The following is a 25,579-nucleotide window of genomic DNA, read 5'->3' on the forward strand; positions in this document are numbered from 1 at the left end:
ATTGTTCCATTTTAAAACAAAAAAGTGATGGAAGGGAAATACAACAAAGAAAAAACTGAATATACATTTAGCTGCTCTCCACAGGCATTCTTAGAACAATACCCTATATTTTAAGTGCAGTATAAGCCTATTGTAAGAAATTTACAGAACATTAGAGAAATAATTTAGAGCTGAACTTTGACAAGTACTGAGTAGTCTTCAGCAATGCAGATAAGTATTTGTCTCATGCCTAATTTCATAACTCAGGGGGAGTCTCACCCTGCTCCAAAGTGTGTCAACTAAATACCACAAGCCCGGCTCTTAATATCTCCAGCCTTACTTGTGCATACAAAGCATATTGTAGTCCTTGTGTGCCTTGTAAGCATTGTGTTTGCCCTGTAATTAATGAATACAAGAAGGGTGAATTGTTACTGTTATGGCTATAATTATTTTTGAAGGCACCTAGACAAAGTACTTCCCCAATGAATTGACATTATCATGCTTTAGTTGGCAAATGTGCATTGAAAGTGTATGTCTCTATGCTATTCTGTGAGCATAAACAAAGCATCTGTGCTCTTCTGTTATTCTCAGTTTAAAGTTGCCATTTTCCCCAGCAATAGTGTACAAGAGTTCAAAGCAGTCAGTAAACACCCTGCAGTTGTTGGGCGTTGTAGCAGGTCTGAGTTCCTGACTGCTGCATTTAATGAATTCTGCTGCTAAAAAATGAGCACCTACAAATCAAGATCCGCTGTTCTGTATCTGATCACAGCAGTCTTTCTTTAACTTCCATCACATGAAAGAAATACAGCCATTGCAGGTAGATGGAGAACTCTGTAGACTGAAGTACTCTTTCATCCAGTTTGGATACTAGGGAAATGGTAACACCAAAAAGTGTGCTGGTAAGAGAATTTGTATCTGCTACATAGCATAAACCCCTGTCATCGCTCAGTACTGTAAATCTTTGCTAGATGCACTCCTTGATGAATCACAATCTGAAACTAGGATCAAACTCTAGTGATTCTGCTTTTGTAGTTTCAGTAATGCAGAAGGATTTGCAGTGAAAGAACCAACTTCTGCCATACTTGCTTTCTCTGGGCCAAAGGGAAAAAAAGATCCCCCTGGGCTGCTGGTTAAAGATCTCAGGGGAGATGCAGTCCTGAATTCCTGTTCAAAAGGGATATCTACCTACTGTGCTAATTGCCACTCTGGTATGACTTTCTCTGTCCCTCTTTTTTCCTTTAATTTTCAAAAGTTTTGAAAGTCTATTGTGTATTTTGGATGTAGAATAGCAAAACATATGAAACAATTCATGGGATGGTGGCAATCTTTTCTTCTCCCTGAGTGCAAATGCCAAGTGTTCCCCTTCAGCCAGTGCAATGCCTCTGAGATCTCTGCCTCTGTGCTCTTGGAGCCAAGATTATGGTTGTTCCTTTTTGATACTTGATCTTTTTCTTCATTCAAATGTATGTCCACAGTGTGGAAACAGCCCCATCCCTCTTGCTCTGTAATCAGAGTCCCATGGGGTTTTGGTCTGGACTTTCTATACACTATTTATTGCTTTGGATGGTAGCTTCTATTTTTGCCTGTGAAGTTATTCCCTTAAAGGGACTTAATTACTCCTTATGTTTAACCATCACCTTTAGTAAGGCTTGGGATAGTCGCTGGATCCAAAACCTGCTTAATGTTGGCCACTAGGATCTACCACAATAACATTTGCAGTGGTGTCTAAGAGTCATAGTCATAAATAAGGTCCTTGTTTGGTAGACAATGTGTGTAGAACAAAGACTGTCCTTATCCCAAGGATTTGTAAGCTCAATGTAATAGATGGGAAAGTAGGCAGTTGCAGATGGGAGTAGACTGGGAAGTATGTGACTGTCAGGAATTGCCTAAGCTTCAATTTATGTGAAATTAGAAAATGCAAAGACTATTTGAGGTGCAATCTACTGTATCTTTGACAGTGATTTTAATTAGTTTTATATGCCACCAATACAATTAATGCATTTGAATGTCTAAAACCAGAAAAGCAGGTAAATTTTACTAGGAACATTTTACAAATGATGTCTCTCTCTCAAATGTCCCTCTCATAGAGAAGTCCTGCTCCTCCAGTGGAGAAATCTTTAGTGTCTGTGTAGGTGAAAACAAATGAATGCAGACATAGACTGAATCTTGTCAATGCTGGTTTTGCAAATAGCTGGGAGGAGGAAACTTCTCTAGGTCCCACCTGGGAGGATGGACAGGGATGGAAGAACCCATGGTAGGGTACAGAGAGAAATCCCTGGCACAGGCACTTCACTGATGGGACATAGGTCAACTTTTACCTAAGATGACGTATGGATTTGGCCAGCATGTGGCCTGAGTTTATTTGAAAATCTGAATCTTCCAGAGCCATAGAATTTTGCCGCCTTGTTCAGGGTGAATGTTCACAAGATCTTGTCAGGGATGAGTTATCCCACTGCCTGCCACCACCTACAAAGAAGTGCGGGGGCATGAGCTGTGCCCTGCAGTGTCACACAGTCTTCTAGGGAATTTGCACTGCTAAAAATCTGTGAGAATTTGGGTTTCCAAGTACGCTTTTGTGCCTTTCCGAAGTGCAGCAGAGCCCCGTGCCCACAAGAGGGAGCGTTTGGATTACTTTACACAGTTTTTTTTTTTGTTTTTTTTTTTTTTTTTCCCCTGCAGGGACGAGTATCTTGCACACACGAAGGCAAAATTCTGCTGTCCTCAGTCCAGCTAAATATGCTGTCAACATTTTGGATGAGAGTAACAACAAGAATGTTAATGCTTTAGGGAAGGCTCCACATTTCCACATTGCATTGTGTTGAGTTTTAGCTGGAATCTGGTCTTACATAATCAGTGCATGGGTCCAGAGCAGTGCAAATTGTTTCTAAATATACAAACTGCAAATAAAGAATGCTTATTAAAAAAGAAAGAAAGAAAATTCAAACCTTGAAATGGAGGGAATTGCCACATCCATCATCCCTCACCTCCAAGGCACGCCTGACTGACTGGCATTAGAAGCAAGTGTGTCAAAGCTGTCTTCTGTTGGCAGACAGCCCTGCTGTTGCTGTCCCAACATCTTTTCTTCAGCATTCAGCTGGGCTGGTCATGCAGCAGAAGCAGGTCACTGCATTGCTGGGCCCTGCTTTGCCAGGACTCTCTGATCTCAGAGCCTGGGAGAGTGCGTGCTCGGTGGCCCTCACACCGCCGAACGGCGCGGGGGAAGCTAGGCAGAGGTGGATCTGAGCACACACCGCTGTGGCGGTAGGTCCCAAGGCCCAAGCGTGGCTCTGGTGGCTCTCCTTCTCTGTACTGCTCAGTAGCGTGGGATTTAGGCACAGAGAGGACATGTTGGGGAGAAGCAGTGATGGGTGAAAGCAGGTCAGCTGTAGCAGTAGTGCCACAGAAACAGGGTATCAGAGGTGGGAACAGAGTGACCAGGCTCTGAGCACCAGACCTAGAGTCTGTCTCCATACCTTTCCTCACCCTCAAGTGCTGGCTTGGCTGCCGCTATTTCAGCTGTGATGGAAGAGAGTGGGAGGAAGAATATTCTATTCCCTTACTCTGATCTCTTCTTGTTCTTGCATGGGCTTTGTAAGCTTGCCAGCAGAGTACAGAAAGAGGCTTGTTCCCTCACAGAAGTTGTTGAAACTTTTCAAACACAGCAGTATTCTGACAAAGAATGAAATACAGCATTTATGAGGGTTTTCACTTCCTGCTCAAGACTCTTTTACTGGTTTTACCTAGTTGTTTCTCAGATTGGGAGTTACAATTTCTTTAAAAGGCATAGGACAGGCATGGGAAGATCTCATCTGTGTGGTCTGTGGTTTCAGGGGGTTGTTATGTTTTTGATAGAGTTGGTATGGTGTGTTTCAGTAGTTAGAAAAATAGTCTTATCTCAACAGAGAAATTTATGGGGACAGATGCTACAGCTGATGCAGCACAATGTAGGTGGTTGTTCCCTGGAAGGTGATATACCCTCCTGCCCCTGGAAGTTGGTGAGAAATTGGTGAGGACTGTGCCTCTGGGACCTGAGGGCTCAGACAGCCAAGCATGGCCTTTGCACCCAGACCTTTCTTTTGAGAGTCAGACTTGTACGCAGGGATGTAGAATGTAATATGACATACATAGAAACTAATAACTAATATTTCCAATAAAAGATTTATGCAGGTCAGTGAGATGGGGAGATACACGCCTTGAAAGTCTTACAGTGTCATTGAACAGATGTTTCTAAGCTATAACTCTTGCAGCTTATAAGACACAGAATCAGTGAGATCACTCCTGTCCTGCCTACAACAAGAAAATAAATATTATTTGGAAGTTTTTCATCTCATTTTCAGCTGCTTTTGCAGAATTGTACATGGTTCTACTAAAAATAAGTAACAACTTACAGTAATACCAAACAAATATATAACATAATTTAAGTGAAAACATTTCAGTCCGAACATCAGTAAGTTGCCTATGAAGGAATTTAATTTGGTAGCATTCCTTCCTCTTCAGGGAGTCTCTCTTTAAGGCGTTTCTCATAAATTTACTTATTCTCTTCCAAAACTTGTAAATTCACTTCAAAACTTGTTCTGAGACTTTTGTGTGCAAACAATTAGTTTAGTCACATTAAGAAGGATGCAGTACCAGAACAATAACAATTGCTAAGTTTATTTCAAATGGTCTTGCAACCACTATTGAAGACATTGTGCCTTGGTTAAAAAAATATTTTAAAAAACCCCAGAAGCATGCAATTTCCTTTTTTCCCCCCCTTTTCTGTGTGTATTTATGTTTAACTCAGGGCAAGAATTTTATAATATTCTTAAAGGAAAAAATAGAAATAAAAATGGCATGAATTCATGAAAGCATGGGTTTATATATATGCATTCTCCGTAAATGAACCAAACATTCTGTATTCTAGGTAGAACAACCTTATTTGTCTGCTCATATGCATTTCAGTTGCCGCCATGCACTCCCACTTGTCTTACCTTCTTTGTATATGAACTGAATGTATTGTACCATGTTTCTGTTCGAACTGTGTGTGCCTGATGCATAAAACACAACACAGAGCAGCAAGGTTTTCCCCACCGTCTGCATTAAGTCACAAATCACCCAAGCTCTGTTCTCATGGTTGTCACCCTTTCACCAGAATCTTTCGGTGTTTGTATAGCCTTATACAGTATATTGCACTTACTGTACCTGTATAGTATCTTGTCTGTATACTGTATGCACATAAATATGTATATTCACTCATGTATGTATGTATAGTATGTTTATTTATCTCTGTATATGTATGTGTGTTTGTTCATAGTCTTTCACTAGAAATGTGTGGCTATTCATATACATTATGTGTATGCCAATTATAAAGAAGTATGAATGCCAGCACCCACTTTTGATAACCTACTTTTATTCTCATTTTGTCATGTTAAACAATGAAAATAAAAATGTCATGTATTTTAAATGAGAACTTTAAAAGATTATTATTTTTACTAATTTTAAGGTTTCCACTTGTTCAGAAAAACTATTTGAACAGATCCAAAGTTGCAAAGATATCTGTGTTTCTCTTGACAGTTTTCTCTGGTTGAAAATATTTGGTAACAGCCCATACTGTGTAGTTTTGGTTCTCAGTATCTTATGCTGGTCAAGTACTCCTAGGTTTAGAAATGTCCTTAACCATCTGGACTCCTGTGCTGCAAATCCCAACTCTATTCACATGAGGGACTTGCAATAAATCTAGGGGGTGACCCCTGTCTATAACATCTTGCACATATAAATGCTGGATATAGAAGGGCCTTAGGCTGGAAAGAAAAGTTTCCAGTGCAGGTGAGCCTTGGAAATGGGTGAAAATACCATACTTTATGAATCGATTTTATGAGAGCATTACAGACAGTATTTGTCAGACCTCTTAGTCTTTGCAGCACACAGTAACATATAATTGCCAATTGATTAGGCATTTATTAAACCAGCTAACAATCACTTATTAGCCCTTTGTAAAATTATTCTTAATCACCACACAGCTGTATGTAGGCTCAGTTATCTGGCCTTGAGGCAGCAAAGCACTGGCTTATCTTAAATAGCAAAATATCCCTGTAACTCAAGGGGATGACTGATACATATTTTCCTGTTGAGCATGTTTTTAAGTTATACACTGAACTGGAGCTTCAGTGATAATCACATGTGTTTCTCTGTGAGACCTAGGAGTCATAAATTTGCTTCCTTTACAGTTAATTTTGTCATTGTATTAGCTTGTCCAGCTGGACCCATCTCAGTGCATAGTAAGTTACTGCAGCAGAGTGGCAGCAGCTACTTAGAAAAATCTCAGAAGACAGATCTTTATGCAGGAAGTCCTAAGGAACTTGTAGGATGACAGAGCCACTGCTAGGAAGAGCCTTCACCCCAAGTAAAATTTTGTAATAGAAAATCCTTTTCATTTTTTAATTTAAAGTTATAGGGTTAAATTCCGACCTCACTCACGTCAACAGCAAATTCCCATTTCACTCGTAAGCTATAACTGGATGTTCAAGGAATCCTTTTCCTCAACAAAAAATAGGCTGGGGAACGGACACATTCCACTAATGGAGCTCAGTGTTTATGGGCCAGTGGCCTCTACAAGTCAGTGGTAATTAGTGGACTCGGGTTTGGTTGGCCCATCTCTTTTCTTAGAGTCTGTAAAAACCCGTTTACTATCTGGGGTTTATAATCACAATTGTATAATTCACAATAGAAGAGAATAAAAATGAGAAAAGCCAACAGCAATATGCATTTTTAAAATTAATATTGGTCAGATCATGGCTCTTGCTTGATTTCTGCACCAAACTTTAAAACACAATCAGAGAAAACCACATTTTTGCTGGTTGACAATTTCTTTGCTTATGTTACAGCTGATATGTGTGTATAGGTTAACATGAAGCTGAATGTTTTGTTTGCCATGCACTGTTGTTAGCCATTCCTTTTAAGAGGGATATTTAAATTTCCTCTGTGTTCTGGAGATCTGAACTCAAATTCAACCTATGCTGCTGTTGTAGGCTAGGTCTGGTTTGCCTGGTCACTCCATGCGTGGAAGCCTGCGAGCAAAGCCCTGGTTCAGCAGACCGGTGCTCGTGGTGTAGTGTGTTGTGGTCTCCTCAGTGAGTTAGTGCTGACTCAGTGTCACACGCTGTATCAGCCAGTGCCATCTTTTTGGAGACTGCTTTAAACAGGAAAATAGAAACAAGGTACAGGGAACTGCTGCACCCGATGAATCCCATTTTCTAAAGCATGAGGATGCCAGTCTTCATTTCTTGCAGGTATCTCAGCTATTTTGTGTGTCAGGAAATCATGTCTATATTAGATTTGGGTACTATATTGCTTAGCAAATTCTGATACAAATGAAATTTCATGAAGTTGCTGTGAGGGTAGAGCAGATGTGGTATCTCATACTACAGAATATTATTTTAATAATTTTATATTTTTTTAATTTTAAAATTATTCTTGTGGCCATTTTCTTAAAAATGCTAGATAAATATAAAGACTTCGGGGCTTTGCTGGCCAGCTGGTGTGGTGATGTTCTTCAGCTATCACAGCAATAAAAGTTAGTTAAATCTTGAGTTCTCATACTGACTTCAACAGGAAGAGTGCTGAAGCTTATGTACATGTTTTTAGCTTGGAAAAACTGAGGTCCAATAAAGTGGGGAAACTAGTGGAATTTGTGGTTTCCCCACACGTTACATTTTTGTAACTTTAGGATTGGCCTCAATCTGGAGGAGGATCTGGAGGAGGAAAGGATTTTGCCCACCAGTAGCTCTCACTGCTCTATGCCACCTCTTAATGCAAAGAGGAACGTCCTGTTCATCTCTATGAGATTTACAGTCTGGCAGTTTTTCAAAACTACCATGGTTTAGAGTAAGAAACACTAATTACAGCCCATTGCGTGATCAGTGCAACCCACTTACTCCACATGGCATCAGTTGCATGGTGGAGGGGACGACTCTTCCTTTGAACATCCAGCCCAGCACTGGCAGTCGAGGTGCCAGGAGGAGCTGTGCTTCAGTGCTTACGAAGCTGCTCAAGCTCCTTCATATGCTGCCAATATCTCTTTTTCAGTTGGAGTATAGTGGGCTTCAGATCCTCTATATTCCCAACTCAGTCATAGGCAGGGCCAGCTGTAATGCTCATTGAGGTCACTGGCTCAAATTATCCTGCTGTTTTAAGGCTGGTTCATGAGCAGTTCAGGCACACATGCAACGGAGAGCAACCTCCAGTGAGAGGAAGAGATGGGGAGACAGGGTTAGTAACCTCTCAAGGAAATCTAGGACATCAGACTGTTAACCTGCAGGTGCTGTACTGCAAAATGCGGTTAACATGAGATCTCAGTATCACTGAACTCTAGCAAAGTATTCTGTCCTCTGTCCCTCCTGTGATTGACCTAATACAATATTGAATTTTCCTTTCTATTTTACAGTGAACGACAGGATGTATCATAGTGGGTTGCTTGAGTTCTGCATTTATTGCTTAACAAAGGCATAGACTAAGCTTTGATTTTTAATGAGTGATCTCAATAGGAATGCAGTTTGTGATGATCCACTGCATAAATGAGATGCATGAGACAGCTTTACACAATATCCCTGAGTTACTTTACAGGCTCTTATTTTATACATACTAGCATTTACAGGATGTGTTAACTAACAGTAGATCAAGCAGTACATTTCAGACAGTTGTTCAGGGTTAAAAAAAAAAAAAAAGCTTAGATGAGAAGAATACATGTTTCCAAATAAGATAATAATGCAAGGTCAGGAAGATCTATAGCTAGACTGATTGCCAGTATAAAAATGGAAAGCAGGACGGTGAATTTATCATTTAAAGTTTGCTTTATTGATAGCCTCAGCAATAATCCAAGGGTTACCGGAAAACTTGAGGCATAGGAGTATGCGCAGGGCTGGTTCTGTATAAAGTAACTGTGACATTTAGTAATTGGAAGCAATGAATCATGAAACTGGAGGTCTGGAATCAGAGGTGCTGAAGGTTTACTAACCATTTGCTAATTTAATTTTAGGATAAGTATTAACTGCTCATAATCTTGAATCTTCTGGAGTTCCTGGAGTTCCAAAGATTCTTGTCAGTTGTTTTTAAGTGGTGAATTAGTCAGGCTGTAGAACGCAAGACAATATAATAAGTCCTTTAGTGAGTCCTGTGTTTGAAAAAAGGTGTCCAGAGTTTTCTTATGATACTGCATCATATAATTACATTAAGTGGTAGAACAGTTTTTAGAGGGACTCTAGTTTTCATTTTTTCTGTAGTAGTATCATTTGTAAGAAAACATATTTCCAGAAGTTTAGAAATTTAGAATAATGTAAATCGAAACCTTAAGCACAGCAATTGAAATGTTACAATAGTCCTAAAATGTGGGGGCTTTCATACAGTTTCATAAGTTGAAATAGCAGTTGTCAGTGAATTCATACAGAGGCAGGTTACAAAGTGCTCCTTCTCGCCCAACTATTTTGTCAAAATTAAGACTAGTGTGCTGGGGGAATTCTTTCCCAAGTGCTTAGAGGGAAAATAGTGATGTTACTTGTGTCCCTTAAAAAGAAGAATTTGTGAAAGGCCGGAAAGGGTAGTTTGTGTAGCGCTTAGCACCGTGTATGTGCTTGTGCTTGTGCTGCGAGTACGTGAATGCACGGGATTATTCTAATGTGGTTGCTGGCATCATAGGACACCTTCTAGAAAACACTTCAGACACTTCTAGAGAAGAATTTGCAGTTACATTGTCCAGGGTCCCTGGGGAGTGTTACCATGCACTACAAATTGCATGGAGTGTCTGCTTTCACAGCTCACCTTGCACATCCTGTGTATTCCTGAACATGCTGTTACTTTAATCACCTTTGTGTTGATAATCAACTGTTGTTTTGAATTTAACAGTAACAGGATAACAGGTTAGCAGTGCAGAGCTATATGAACGACTACCTATCTTGAGCCAAATTACACTGTCTTTCATGACAATATCATTCCAGAGTACCTCTGTCAGAGCGAAAGAACTGGCTGCAGGTTTAGCCTGTAGCTCTACTCTCACTGACTTTTGCAGTCATTGGAAGTAACAACCTTCAACTGCAGTGAAATGGTTATAGCTAACGGTTAGCAAAAGAAATCTTGTCCAACATAATATTCCAAGAGCTCTTCTGAAGGCTTTTTTAATCATTTGAGGGTTTTTTACTATTTGTTTGAACAAACTATAGTCAAATTGTTAGACCCATGGAGTCAGCCAGTACATTCCTGTTGGCTTCAAGTGGGTGAGGATCTCACTGCTCAGATTTTTCTGAAACCTGATTCGGGCTGAACTCCTGCCTCAGACAACTCCCCTTTTGCGAACATGTGCTAAGAGGACCTCCACGTCAAGCTAAGAGTATCAGATAGCAGTTTGTGAAGTAACTGCTGCTACTCAACATAACCCTCCACCACTTGCACCCATGGCACACGACTGCCTTCTAGGAGTGGGATTTCACACCCTCCCGAGTGGAAATACCTTACCCAGCCAGGTGGCTGGGCCTCACCTGCACCAGAGAAAGTGCCGTCAAGAGTTTTGGTGGGAAAGAGAGTTTGGAAACTCCTGTCTGAGAACAGGCAAGAGGGAGGGAGTACCTTTTCCTCCTGGAGGATGGTAAGTGGCTTTCAGAAAGCCTTTCTTCAGTTACTGTAGCCTGCCAAAATAAACCAGCATGCTTGGCTCTGCTGAATGATGTGTAGCACTGCACACAGATTGCACTGTTAGAGATTGCTTTGTTTACAGATCCAGGAGGTATTTCTAATAATCTCCTCCAAATGTTGCTGATATTTTTTATTTCATTATAATTTTTGTTGGTTTAAGATCCCTTTGCTATAGCCTCTCATCAGTTCTTGGGCTTTCATTTTATCTGTGATATGCAGTTGTCACAAAGAAAAGGGTATGTGTACATGATCGCATACGTGTGATGTGGTTTTCCTCATCCTTCCTGTAAATGAAGAGTCAGCCCCTCTGCCCATCCAGCAGGACAGGGAGACACTCACAAGGGCCAGAAGAGAACAGCATCTTCCTCAGCCCCATAACCTTTGCAATTTCAGCACAGTAAGTGGGAAGCTATTATACTAGGGAAAAATTATGGAAGTACCACTGAATGATGGGGCGATCTTATTGCCCAGAGCTTCTGATTTCACCTCAAACAAACCAGCAGCATTAAAAATAGGCAAAGCAAGAACTTGCCAGCCAAGATGTCATGAGGAGAAACAACTGAATGGGATATGGTTTTATCTAAAGCCCTCGGGTAAACTATAGTGAAAAATATTTTTTTAGATCATTAGAAGTTCATACAGCACAAAAAAACCCCACACACTTATATAAGTGTCCAGAGCATGAAATATCAGGTGGTCAATTTGCATGTTAGAAAAGCTTCCTCAAAAATGAATGAAAACTGGCAGCATTTTCTAACTTTGTGTAATAGAGCTGCCTACAATATTTCAAATATTTCTTCTCCCCCATGGCATTTTTAGCAGCACATTTTTTCACAGGCACTCATGTGAAAAATCATAGTGCACCTTTCAGTGTTAGGTTTCCTGAAATGCCTCTCAGCTCCGGGAATTAGCATGACTTTATCCTGTGGCCTGACTTCGGAGGAGCAGAATCGCTCCCAGCACTTGCCCAGGCGCAGGCAGGAGTGCAGGGCGCCTGCCTGCCCAGTGTATAGGGCTCGTGATTAAAGTTACATGGGGCTCGATTTGAGACAAGATGCGAGTGGGACTTATGTAGCACATATGTCTTTTTACTGAGAGAGCATTATCTATCTGTTTATGTAGCTATTTATGTCACACATGAGCAAGTAAAATTTATCACACCTAAGAAAGAGAGTCCCAGGCCTGGTGCTGGGGATTTTTCACTCTATATTTTAAGTCCTGCTCCCAGATTTTTCTTTTCACACCCCTCATGTTTTCCATTTGGAAAGACTATGCTACATGGTATCATTTGGTTTGTATATAACTTATAGGTACTGCCATATTTTTTTCAGTAGCATACATGTGTTCAGTAACTTACAGAGACGTGCTTGTGCACTGTACTGATGCACTTCGCCTGGTGCTCCTTATGGTGAAAGTCCAGTTCCTGAAGGGCCAGAAAGTCTTGCCTCATATTGTGAACAGTCACCAACAAAAACATACAAGATGTTTGCTACACAGCTAGCAAGTGTGCAAAGTTGTATCCATTGGTAGCTGCTTGATTGTATTATTGGAGAATTTTTTCTTCTATTTTTTTCCATCTGTAACTATTATTCTCTTTGCCAAACCAAGCTATCCTGCTTAGTTAAAACCAGGGAAATAACTATGTTCATTTACATTTATTTTTCTTGATTTAAACACCCATATTTTGAGCACTTTTGTGAATCTGCTGGTGCTGGCTGCCACAGCAGAGCTGCGCCGGCATCATTCTGCAGGCAGCGGTGGGGGTGCCTGGGGCCAGGGCAGAGCCCATGCCAGGGCAATAGAAAACAGAAATAGTCTGCTGTGACACCAGGGAGTTCCTGGCAGCATGAGTCATTGTCTGTTCCCCAAAGCCTGCTTTGAGTTTTCCCTGGGATTATGAGATTTTCTCAGTAAATTCTGATGTGGCAGAGAGCTACGGCATGTACTGACCTCTGGCTCCAGGTCCTGTCCTCTAAAAGTGATTGAACTGTAGATGTTCTGGCCATCAAACCTCTGCTCCAAGACAGTTCTGTGATCTAGCTCAGGGCTATCTAATTTAAGCACTACATATATTTGTAAACCATTGTGACTGATACTTATCTTTCTGGAATAATTAAAAATTTCATTCCTGTGAGGTAAGAAGAAATGAAGACAGGCCCACTGCTAGTGGAGGCACCTACACACAAAAATATACTGGTTGCATTTTGCAGAAAAGGGAACTAGTTTGGTTCTCAGATCTTTGTAAAGCATTAAAACACTCACCAGAAGTGATCTTTTTTTACTTAGGTTTTCTTAGACAAAACATTTTGTATTGTTTTGAGGATGTGTAAAGTTGTTGTTTTTTCCTTAGCTGAAAGATGGTTTTATAATATTACTTCTTGTTCCATGGCACTGCCAATATAAAAGCTGAGGTTATGTAACAGATCTTAATAAAATTCACTTCCAATGTTTTGGGAATAAAAATATCAGAAAAAATAAGGGCAGATAGATGGTAAAAGTAAGGTGGCAATGTAGACTGGTTTCTCCTAAGGCCTTCAAGAAAGCTGGTGATTAAAACTATATAGAAGAATTCAGTTTTGTTCAGTGGAAGAAGTTTCTTACTTTTTGTTGTTGATGTTCAAGTCTGGAACAAGCATTTGCTTTAAAGAAGATTTTTGAAAAAAACTAGAGAATAATGAATAATCAAAGGTTTAGTGTGTTTCCCAAGAACTCGTGAGACATCCTCATTTGCACTTGCGCTCAGTCACATCCAGGTGAGAGCATTTATGCCACCACTCTACATTCCTGTATGGTTCCTACATACCAGGTTATCATGCAGCTTTTACAGTCTGCTTAGGAGCAAGGATTTGAGCCTACCTCCAACACCTCCTAGGTAAATGTCCAAACTTCCAGGCCTTTTGTGTCTTCCTTCACTCTCTTGCTCTGTCTGATTTTGAAAAAAAATTGTGTCTTAGACCCCGGATAATTTAATGAGTAAAAATTCCATCAAAACAAGAATTGATGTACAATCAGCAGATTTCATAATTCAAGGGAGATTATGGTGGCATAGTACTTGATACACATCCTGGAGTCTCCAGGAGATCCCTTCATACAGTCCTAACATTAGCTGCTGGCTCGCTCTTCCCTTTTCAGTAAGAACAGTCTTTGGGCCAAGACTGCTTGGTCAAAACCAACTTTGCTTCTCCTGCGCTGTGTCTCATTGGCTGTTACCTCCAGTGCTTATGTGTTTTGTGCCTGTCTGCCTACACCCACATCTGCAGCCAAGCTCTGACATGCTGCAGGATATGTACTGTTCCTCATGTGCTATGGGATCTTTCAGGAACAGGAGAGCTGTATGGCTGTATAATGTTATGAATGCTCTTCTTTTTTCCATAACTTAAGTTGTAACATTCTTTTTGTGCCTCTTACACTGAAAAAATCCCTTGTTATGCTGTATCAGGGATATTAACAACCTGGTGCATGACCAGAGGAGCAGGCTGAAGCCAGAAAGGAGGGACGATATGAAAAAAATTAGTACTGGAACTAAGCGTGAGCGCTGTCAGTTCAATCACAGGAAGGATTAGGCCTAAGTCCACAGTGCTAAACACATTAGCTTTAAGCACCTCAGTAGCCCTACTGCTATGATTAAACAGCTGGGTTGAGTGCTGGCTTGTGCTGGCTTGTGAGATTTAGCACCTGTAGTTTGTCTAGGACACACTGAAAGTTTAGTTAATGCTCTTTGGGATTTTGTATTAGCAACATGGTTGTTGACATACCTGTAATTCATTGATCTACAAACTGGTTATTTCCTCTTATCTCTGTCTTGCAACTTCAAGAGACATGCACCCTTGTTCAGTACATTTTTATTTTGTTGCACATTAACACTAGAACTGGGCAAAACTATCAGATAAAACCCTTCAACATTTGTTCTCACTTCTAAGCTTTTTTTCCCAAGTCTTTCAACATCATATGTGTTCACTTAGTCTATTTTAGCAAATGACTTTGCACATATCAGTTCTGCACGTTCATGCTGCACATACCATTACCTGAATGCAGTTACAGGAGAGGAATGTACCATGTGGACAGTATATCTGAGAAGATGCTGGTGTAAAGGACTTAGCCATCAAACAAAAATAACATTAAAAAAATCACAAGTAGTCTTGAAAATCTGTGTCTGGGAAAGCAGAAAAACTCAAATTCTTCATAATAAATGATTCACTAACTGCAACACAATATGGTGGCCAGTATAAAAAAGGATTTTGGAGCTGCCTACACTCGGGTTTATTTTAGGGGCTGTTTTGCAGGGGGTGGCAGAGTGTCTGTGTAACTGATACATTCTGCAACACCATTTCTATCTTTGGGAAGTTGCAACTGGTACTTTAGAGCTTAGCATGTCAAAATCCTGCTTCAGTCCTCTTGAATCCCGTGAAGGAGATCAGCTACCAGAAGAGACTGTGTTGGAAACGGCACTGTGTGTAGTACTGTGGCAAGAGTGGGGGTGACGTGGATGTAACACCCTCACAGTGACTGTCGTACGTGCTGCGGATGGTGCTTGTGGTGCCTGGTGACTGGAGCACAAGCATACCATAAGGATTTGGTATCAGCATGTGCTCCATTTACTTACATGATGGGTTATAAAAGAGAAGGTATTTCCCGATGCCTAGAAGAGGAAATCTGCACTCAAGCACCGTTCTTGTCAAATCCAGCCCAGAAGCTGGTGTGCAGCTATGTGTTGTGAATATTTTGTGTAATGAATTGTGTGCAGACTGTGCCCCTGTCCTGCCCCACGTAGGAGGACCCAGCCAAAATGAAGACTACTGCGTAAGTACTAACCTGTCACTGATGAGTAGAGTGGCAGGAAATCTGACTCAGGTAGAGCCTCGTCCAAAGACCTGTGAAGTCGAGCCAGGGGGCGGGAAGGAGTATCTCCAGTTCAGTCGGTGAGTTTTGGACCTGAAATGAAAAATAAGTATTCAGTTAGGAAGAGCAGGTACAGCAGGCTTCCAGAAGACTTTTAGCTCAGTCATTCAGGAGGACACATTGCAGATATGTTACCTGCGTCATTCTAAATTCATAAGAATATTCAAGAAAAAAATTCATCTTGTGGTTTAAACTTGTTCTACTCAAAGTGCTATCTAATGTATAAGGTAAGCGTGGTTTTGTTTCAGTATAAAGTAAGGTAATTCTATCTGAAATTCTTTTATCTTGTGTCACTCCTTAACTTTTTTTACAAAGATATTTGAAAAAAATATGTACATTTCTGTATTCTCTTTATTTTTCTGTTTGAGTACATAGTTTATTATTACTTTCTCTGGTAGGCTTGCTCACATTTATTCCTTTTGCTTTGTTTTCTGCTATGAATCTGAACATTTTCTCTATCTATTTATCAATAAATTCTAAATATGCTTCAAGCTGACCACAAAAACTACCGAGATAAATGAAAGTTTCTATACTGGCTTGTAAGAAGACCAGTCCCCAGTTCTAGGAACCTGGTGTATGCCCACACTTGGCACTCTAAGATTTGTGAACGAAAGGCATATGCATTATTAAATGTACTGAAATAGTCTTAATAAACATAGATATCCTTCATGAATCATAAAACACTGCCAAAGTATTCTACATGTGCATTTTCATGACAAGATCAAAGATGTACTTGGACAGCCCCTGCGAATGTATGGCGTGCGTTTACTCACACACAAATCCTTAATATATGACCAGTGTGGAAAATAAATGTTGGGAGACTCAAGACATCACTTCAAATTTGCAAAGTAAGTGTTGAGAGGAAGTTTTCTGATTTGCAGGTATACAGTGTGTCATCCAAATACAATGAGCCCTTCCAGGATATTTTAGTATTAGCGATTTTGGTTCCAATCAAAAGCCTTTGAAGACACACACATTTTCAATCATGTGAGCACCCTACTGAACTCAAATGAAGCCACATTCTCAGGCTTCAGAGGGGCTGTGGCATGTACTTACAACTAAACATATGCTAACCTCATTTTTTGGATCAGGATCGTGTTTTCAAATATTCTACATTCATGAAAACATGGAGTTTCTAAACTCTTAGTGCCTTCCAGTTAATGAAATATCATCACAGAATAAGATAGGTTAATCCATATAATTTGCATGGAGTTCATTAAATCATTTAAAAAAAATTAAACACAGAGTTATATTTAGCTTGATACTCAGATGTGTTAACAACATGCTTTTAATGAGACAGATTGCATTTGGAAAGCAATATAAAACATGGGTTTCAGTGTATAGAATTTTTTATTTCCACAACTTAAGGACGTTGTTAAGATCCATGTGCCTTTTTAAGATCTATTCCATCATTTAAAATCCAACCAGTGCTAGTTTGACAAAAACATTTATCTTTATTAGCTTTCAGTGCTCTGGAGACATTGAAAAGGAGACAGTTTGTTACCATTTTTTTTCTTAAAGTAGTACTTAGAAGTAAAGACTGACTGTTTCTGTCGTTGGCATAGCGATTTTTTTGCTTATCAAACAAATTAGAGTGTTTCAAATAAGAGTAATGTTAATCTTGCGAAGAAACAACATATTCAGTCTATGACCAAATAGTTATTTGTACATTTTCTTTCTTCTTTTCTTTTTCCTTCTTTTCTTTCTTTCCCCCTGCCATAGGTGACATGTATGCAGTGGTTGCAAGGGGACCATACAATGCTTGATATGATTGAGAAAAAGCGTTGCCTCTGCAAAGAAATAAAAGCTCGACAGAAATCAGAAAAAGGACTCTGCAAACAGGACAGCATGCCTATTTTGCCGAGTTGGAAGAAGAATACCGGGACCAAGAAATACAGCCCTCCTCCTTATTCCAAACAACAAACTGTTTTCTGGGACACTGCAATTTGACAGGCGTGTGGAGGATGCCCTCTCCACTGTGTTGCACCATGCACAGGTAGCCTGCTTTCTTAATAAGGCAAAGGCTCTAACATAAGACTTACCTGCAGGTGGTGAACTTCCTAGGAGAAAACCACACTGATACAGTGCTCACCTGTCAATCAAGAGAGAGATTTAAGTTTGCGACTGGATTAACGCATACATATTTATCCAGGATTTTTTTGGATCCAGAAGATATCAAAATGTAAATATTCCACCAATATATTGAAAACACCCAAACTGATACACTGTTTAAATATATATATAAAAATTCAAAAATTTATGAAGAATTTTACTATATAATGTTACTGTTATACTGTTTTATTACCTATTTTCTATGTGGCATTCTAATGTTTCCCCACACCGCCGTGACCATTTTATTTCTCTTACCTGCCTAGATTTGGCCTCTGTACAAAAACATGTGGTTGTACGTTTTGTTGAACAGGACAACGTACAAAACAACTCGGTGCTAGGGCTGTAGAAGTTACCGAGAGTTGTACTCATTAGATGTCCTTAGCTTTGGGGGGGGCAGGGGGGCTGGACAAAGGAGAGAGTTCTGGTGGGAAACAGCAAAACTGCAAGTAGTGCACAGAAAAGTGCTTAATGTGGATGCACAAGTTGCATTTAAAGTATGAATTGTTCTGCATCAGTTTTCCCATAAAGTTAATCAGATACATTGCCCTTGGCTTTCTACAAATCAGTTACTAAAATTATTTGGCCAAGAAACTAAATTTTCTGCAGAAAAGTCTGCAATAGAAACTCTTCTTTCATTATATTCAGCTGACTAGCAGAGACCATGGTTCACTGTGACTAAGCATTGTACAGCCCGTGATGGAGAGACCTGGTCACTTAGCAGGTTAAGGCAGTGGCACTGCAGCCGCGGTTCCTGTCCACATTTGTCTTTGGTCCAGAAATTAAAGGCGACAAAATCTGTTTACATGTTTATTATTTTTAAATCCAGCAACACATCCTTACTTTACTCTGTGTTAGATTTCCTTGTGTTATTTAGAAAGGTTGGAATTCAGACCCCTTGAAAGCCAGTAGGGAAATCCCTCTTGATTTCATGCGGTTTTGAAGCAGAGGCCCACGTAACACGTTCTCCCGGGTATGCTGTTTCTTCTTCCCGGCTGCTTCTGTAATTGGCTTGCAATCCTGTATTATATTACACCAATTTTAACAGAATATTATGTCATGACCAAAGAATTATGACCTCCTGGTTTTAACAGGAGAAAGAGATGGCTTATACTGATTATGAGGGTGAAATCCATGCGGTGAAATATCTTCCAAAAGGATCTGTTGAGAACGAGGGAAACTTGTACTGCTGTGGAGTAGGGAAAAAAAGATCTATGGCATATATTTTGTATATTTAAATTTCTATCTACGTGTCTGAAGTTTCGTAACACAAAAGTCCCTCTTTAAAACAATCATTTTAATATTATATTCGCCGAGAGGAAAAGGTGTGTTGTTTGAAACTTCTTGTTATATTGGCTTTTCTTTGAAATCATATTGACAGCATTGCCACAGCTGTAATTGCTGATCAAAAAAACCAAAAATAACAAATTTTAGAAGGTTTTTGTAATCTATATTGCTAAAGTTTGAGTTTGAGTAATGCTTTATCAGTAGTAGTTTCTTTTCAGCCTCTGAAATAAAGTTTTAAAATATTTTATAACTAATTAACTAATGTATATTTTGATGTCCAAACTGAGATTTCTGTAAAAGATAAAGTGTGTGTTTATATGTGTGTATGTATATTAGCATTACTGTATATGTATATATGCATATGTGTACACACATATATATGTATATATGCATGTATCTCTATATACTTACTCATAGATGTGTGCATACGTATATACCCACATACATTAAGTATTGATATGTGTTATGAATATACAGTGGCTGGAATGAGTACGCAATTGAAATGCAGATTTAAAGAGCCCCTCACAGCCGAAATGACAGAAGACATGAAAAAACCCAGAGGCTGTGAAGGAATCTTTGAGTACATGTTACATCCAAAAGACACCAACTGTATATTCTGCTTATTCTCTTTTTTTTAAAGAAAGAAAATGGCAGAAGAAAAACTCCAGGGATCTCGCAAAGTTCCAGAATCTGCTGGAAAGAAGACGACTTGTTGGTTGTGAGAAATCTGTTGAGATAACAGGTTCATTATTCAGAAGATGTTTATGCTTTGTCTTCCTTGTTATGTGACAAGAGAAGAAGTTTTCATAACCATGTGTGAAATACTTAGCTCAACCCTTTCCCCCAACTGCACCAAGTCTCTGGTGACAAAATGAAAACCAACATTCAGTCAGTCTTGATACTCCTGCTCTGCACTGGTCTCTTCCTGGAGCAATTACTTTAAAAACCCTACTACCGAAGCATCGATTTTGCAGTCCAGACCTGTGGGTACACACGGGCGCTGCAGTGCCAGGCCCTTTGGGGGAAGGCAAACATTAATGTAAACAGTTACGTGTTTAATAGTGTTTGTTCATATTGTGTCCTTTTCATATCGATACATAATAGGAATAATGATCAGGGAATTGAAGCATTCTTGTCCTAAGCAGACTTGCTTGTACACTTAGCCCACCGTAAAACCACTCCTTGTTTTCCTTTTATTGCTCAACACTGTTTATGTTGTCCTTCCTAAGTAACTGCCCATGTGCTTCCAGACCTCCATTGTATCCCATGGAAACAATGGCTTTTTGTTTTAAAGTGCGACAGTACATGAAAAAGTAAAATATAACTTAGCACTTACCTTCAAAGCACTTTAGAAATGTGAACTAAACCTCACGCTTGCAAGAATCATTTCACAGAGGCGGGAAGTGAGGCTCAGGTGGAGTAGTTTCCAAAGGTCATGGGCAGGGCCAGAGCAAGACATATGCCACTGTCCTGTCCTGTGACTGCTGGCCCACCCCATCGCTCGAGTAAAAGGCGCATGGTACTGCCTGCCGAGAGCGTGCCATCAAAACGCTGTTAAACATTTTCTACATACCTATTGTCTCAGCAGTTTCTGTGTCACAGGGTGAATGGCAGTGCTTAGTTACACACGGTCATTAAAGCTGTAGTCTGTATAAATATGCAATCTGTATATACATACAGATCACATATATACACACACTTACGAAGACTGTATATATGAAATTGTTTGGTATGCACTTATTTTGCTTTAAACTCCTAAAGTTAAACATTATAGTGTAGCAATTTGTGTAAAGTGCACTGTGATTTCAAGAAAGCACAGTCAAGTCACAGGTCTTGTTATTCTTGCACTAAAAATGTGTTTACGTATATTAGCCAATGTATGTCTACTTTATTGCTCCTTTTGACAAATTAAAGCAAATGGTATAAAATGGTATGGGGTTTTTTGGTTTGGGTTGTTTATTTTTAAGTGGACAATGGCACTATGTTTTTAAATGACAGGGTTTTTAAATAAAATTAAATCATTCTGTGTTCATTCCAATGTAATACATTTACCAATATCTTGAAATTGAATGTCATGTTGCTTTTTTTCATATTTCATTAGAAATTGTCAGGTATGTGCCTGAGATTGTGTAGGAGTAAGGAGTAGCTAGAGGCTAACTGTAATCATATATTATTAGCCGTTTCTATATACACAGTATAAATACATATTAATTTTCTTTTCATTTTTGTACTTGATTTTTTTAGGTAAGATGTAATTAAATGTACTTTGATACTTTTGAAGTAATAAGATGTTGTTTGAAGATCAATTCTGCTTTCTTTAGTGCATTGACAATATTTTACAATAATTTAGTGCTTATTTATTTGTGCTCCAGTGTAATTATAATAAAAAGCAATAGTTTAAAATATTTGGCTATTCATTTTCATTTGATGGTTTCAGCTTAGAGGTGGGTTATTCACTAAGGATTAGCCAGAGATTCCTGGGAAGAAAAGTCAAGTCATAGATGTATATTTATAACATTCCCTAGGCACATTTTTAATCACATCATTTGTTGGAGGAAATTAATGAATTGCTTTAATAGGTTAATATTTGCAAGTCATGCCTGGTTGCATCTAATGCCATCAGTGCCATCCTCAACTAAATCCTTAGGATAAGAGTTCTCCAAAGAGCAGACAGAAATTTTTCTATAAGCACCTTTCACAGTTTGGGATGGAAGATGCTCACTTCAAAAACACCCCTTCAAAGATCTCCATTTGCAGAATATCCATGAAGGGGAGAGGGACCCATCATGCTCTCCATAAAGCTCTAAAAACATCTACTTAAAAGTCAGTATAATCTTTGGTGTTTCCAGACAGAAGCTTTACTCCCATCAGGATGTAAACCCCAGTCCTTACAGAGGAATTCCAGAGTGGGAGGAGGGGAATAGGAGAGGGGCTGTGGGGGAAGAAAAGGACCTGTACGACCTTGCCAATAATACTGATCTTCCAGTTCTCAATTTTTAATACTTCTTGTTTTTTGTTGAATTTTTGTAGCCTGGATTGTGTGACTGAGAGAAACTCCACTCATATTTTTTTAAGAAGACATTTTGTAATTTAAAAAGCTTTCCAAGAGCAAGTAAGCAAGTAGTTAATAAAGAACCCAGTAAGAAACAGTAATGTTCTTGCTGTAGCTCTGAGACCAGATTTCTCTCCCTTCATGGAAAAAGCTGCCTTTAATATTCAAAAAAGATACTATCCATGTTTGTATAGATCTGTATGCAGAAGCGAACCAGTAGGAATCTTTTGGTTGTCTTCTGCAGGAGCTGGTTCTGGGCCAGGTTGTAGATGATCCAAAAAGCACTTTCAAAGTGCTTCCCTGCCCCAGGAGCCACATGGTTTCCACAAGGCCCAGCCTCTCTCTCCTCAGCAGCAAGCCCATTGCCAGGGCCCATATAATGGCTGAAGAGCTTCACTACCTCTTTATGCTCCTCTTCCTCCCCAGCCCCTGGCATGGATGTTCAGAGTGGCTCGTTGTCTTTCAAAGCAAACTTCAGCCTTTTGTCCCAGGCTCCGTGTTTCATAGGGAAAACCTATACGGAAGACTAGAAATGAACCGAACAAGGTTTTAAAGGGATTCCTCCAGACCTAAAAGTGGAAAGAGATTCTGTCAGTTTAAGAGTCAGATTGTTGTCTGTACTCCAGTGGGACAGTTCATGAAGTTCCTGTGTCCTAGCTCATTTCTAAAGACTTTCCAGGATGACTTCCAACATCCACTTCACTCTCCAGGCCATGCCTGACCGCTGATGGAGACAGCAGCACCTGAACCAGAGAAAGAACAAAAGGAGAGGATTGCCAAATGCAGCAGGGAGCATAAATTTGGGACAAATTCAGATTTTTCCCTATTTGAAATACATGTATTCACTTTCTTTGCCACTGCAGAAACACTTTCTATGTGTCATTGTTTCTTAAGCAGGAGAGGTTTAAATGAAAAGGAGACAAGACCATAAAAAGCAATGGTTGAGTTTTACTCTTGTATTTGCTCTGTTTATTTAAAAGTGGAAAGGTGCCTGAAGTGCTTTATCTTGGGTCTCTGCTTCTTTTGCATTTTAAAAACCGTCACAATAACACTGGCTGGAGTTACTGCTGTTTCTCTGTTGCAGTCACTCAGAGTGACCTTAGCTGGTGCCAGAGTGGCTGCGAAGCAATTAAAGCACACAGGGGCCTGGCTTGCTTGGGAACAAGTAACCTGCCCTGAGCAAAGCAGAGAAGTTGAGCAGCCATTAGAGGAGAGATGGGCCAACATCTCTCAGATCTATGGCCAGAGCTGACAGAGCTGGCAAGGGAACTGCAGGAAACTAAATAAAATTTACAAAAACGAAAGACAACTGAAAAGAAACACTGCTCAAAGGCAAGACTGAACACATTTGGCATTTATTTTCTAAACCTGCCAACATCTCTTTTATGGTGTGGTTTTGCCTTTAAAACAAAATTACACACCTGTCACCTTTCAATTGAGATTTTTGGCACTGGGGTGGGTGGTGGTTTTAGTGTTCTCCACACCTGTGGCATATTTTCATCTCCCTCTGTCCCCTTCTCTCCTTTTGTCTCAATCCTTTCTTTCATGATGTGCTTTGGGAAATATATTTGTAGGTACAATGAGAGTTCCCCCGTCGTCTTTTGTTCCTGTTAATGTTGTGCTCTCCCTCCCCTGTCTCTATGCTCCCTAACCCTCACAAAAACATACAAAGAGAGCAGGAACCACCCCCAATTTTATTTTAGAGAACAGCATTTATCAATGCTGTTCTCAGTGTATACGTAGCAAGTTTCATGGAGGGATTCAGAAGTGGCTAAAAAAGAGTTGATAAAACACAGAGGCGCTGAGAAGCTGCAGGCCCGACCATGGCTACAGTTGGTGGGCAGCAAAGCCAGGGCTGATGCCCACGTTTCTCCTGGGCCCAAACTTCCTCATCCCCAAACCGACTTTGAGTGGAGGAATAGAAAGAGTGGCACTAGGGCAGAGGTTCTCTGACTGCAGCTGATAACATCAGTATGGACCAGGAGGAAATTAAATAAAACTAAGGACAAATTCTTCCATAAATCTTCTCCCTCAGCTTTCACATCTGTCTTGCATATCTCCTGCACTATAAGCAGCCCACAACAATAGCTCAGGAGAAGCTCTGCCTACATCCCAAACCCCTGAGGAAGCTGGTGGAGGAGACCAGGAGCTTCACCCAGCAAGGTACTGGTGCGAACCTGCCCCCTTCCTGCAACCTGCCTTGGCCCTAGGCTGGGGCAGTGAAACAGAGAGAGGGAATGGTGGTGGCAAAACTGTTGGGAGCTCACAGCAGCCTCCAAGGAGCTGGGGCACGTGGGTGCTGGGGCACTGGGAGGAGGGTGTGGAGGGCAAATCATCCAGAAAAATGTCTGACTCTGCTGCTGAGGGAGAAAGCAGCTTGTCAGAAGGGAGTGGGCTGATGTGAGGAGCGGAAAACTCCTGTCACACCCAAGGGCCAAGCCAGCCTTCCTGAACATGCATGGAAAAGTAGGTGATGTCCCTGTCTCAGCTGGGAGCAAAGGGAGCAGGGGGAGAAGGACTCCAGAGACAGGCTGAAAGTGCAGTATCATGGACCAAGTTTTGGGGAGAGGACAGGCTCCTGATGTCTGATGGCTGAGGGAGCTGGATTGCTTTTCATTTTTGGAGGCCAGCAACATTGCATCTGCTTCTGGCATGACCGGGCCTTTAATTCAGCAGCCTCACTTGATCAAAATCCAGCAATACCCGACTAGACCTTCATACCAGGAGAAAGGAGGAAGGGCAGCTCACAGGCCCAGGTCCCTGTGCCACCTTGCATGGTGAGGGTTGGGCTGCGTGCCCCAGGGGTAAGAGAGAATGGCAGCGGGGTTGGGGAAAGAGAAATTACTGGAAACTTGGCGGTAAATGCTAAACTTCAGTCTCCAGTACAAGGGAGCCCCTGAGGCAGCAAGGCCAGGCCGCAGTGCCCCTGCAGTGTGCTAGGTCATTTCTGTGTTTTCCAGGTGGGGTTTCCCAAACGAGGTGTGGTGGCAGCTTGGCTGCACTGGCCCCTGCTCGCTCTTGGGCTTTCCCGCCACTTTTGCAGCCGATGCCCTGTGCCCCTCAGTAACTGGCTCTCCCCTGAGGGAGGTGTATCGAGCATGGCTGCGCTGGCCAGCCACCATGGGGGAGCCTCCCTCAGGGTTTGGCATCTGAGGGGCCACCCCATTCCTTTGGAGAGTGTTCTGGCATGGTGGGGGTGGCCAGAAACTGCTGGAGCTCACTGAGGCTGCAGCCAGACCTCTGGTCTTCCAGCTAGTGAGACCAGCACTTTGCCAGGTCTTGGCTTGGCCAGTCCAGTGCTTGGCATGGGCTGAGCTCCTTGGGCTGCTTCAGAGCCACCTCTTGCTCTTGGTGGGCTTTGGGCTGGCAGACTCCATGTTGGGTGCCATGCCTGCTGTAACCTCCCTCCCATTCTCTCATTTCAGAGAAGCACAGCAACATGGCGGTGCCCTGTGGGGATGGAGCCCACGGCTGGCCAGGGCAGCAGCAGGCAGAGCACTGCGGGTCATCTCAGAGGCACTGTCAGGACGAGGGGAGGGTGTGGGGACATAGCTCTGCAGCGCTAGTCACACCCACCAAAAGGTAATCTCCTCT

At 40.9% G+C, this 25,579-nt stretch overlaps 1 protein-coding gene across 5 annotated transcripts in view; it reads left to right on the plus strand.

The window, feature by feature from the left end:
* The window catches only part of NYAP2 (neuronal tyrosine-phosphorylated phosphoinositide-3-kinase adaptor 2), a 144,789-nt gene extending 123,451 nt beyond the window's left edge, over positions 1 to 21,338 (plus strand). For 4 of the 5 annotated variants that reach the window (XM_074833714.1, XM_074833718.1, XM_074833717.1 and 1 more), the window contains one exon: positions 17,260 to 21,338. In XM_074833714.1, coding sequence (XP_074689815.1) covers positions 17,260 to 17,487 — 228 coding nt within the window. In that variant the 3' untranslated portion in view covers positions 17,488 to 21,338. The remainder of the gene's footprint in view (positions 1 to 17,259) is intronic. The other variant, XM_074833715.1, reaches the window with a different exon arrangement.
* Positions 21,339 to 25,579: the final 4,241 nt, after the last annotated feature.

Source organism: Strix aluco, chromosome 9 (assembly GCF_031877795.1).
Source record: "Strix aluco isolate bStrAlu1 chromosome 9, bStrAlu1.hap1, whole genome shotgun sequence".
Lineage (NCBI taxonomy): Eukaryota > Metazoa > Chordata > Aves > Strigiformes > Strigidae > Strix > Strix aluco.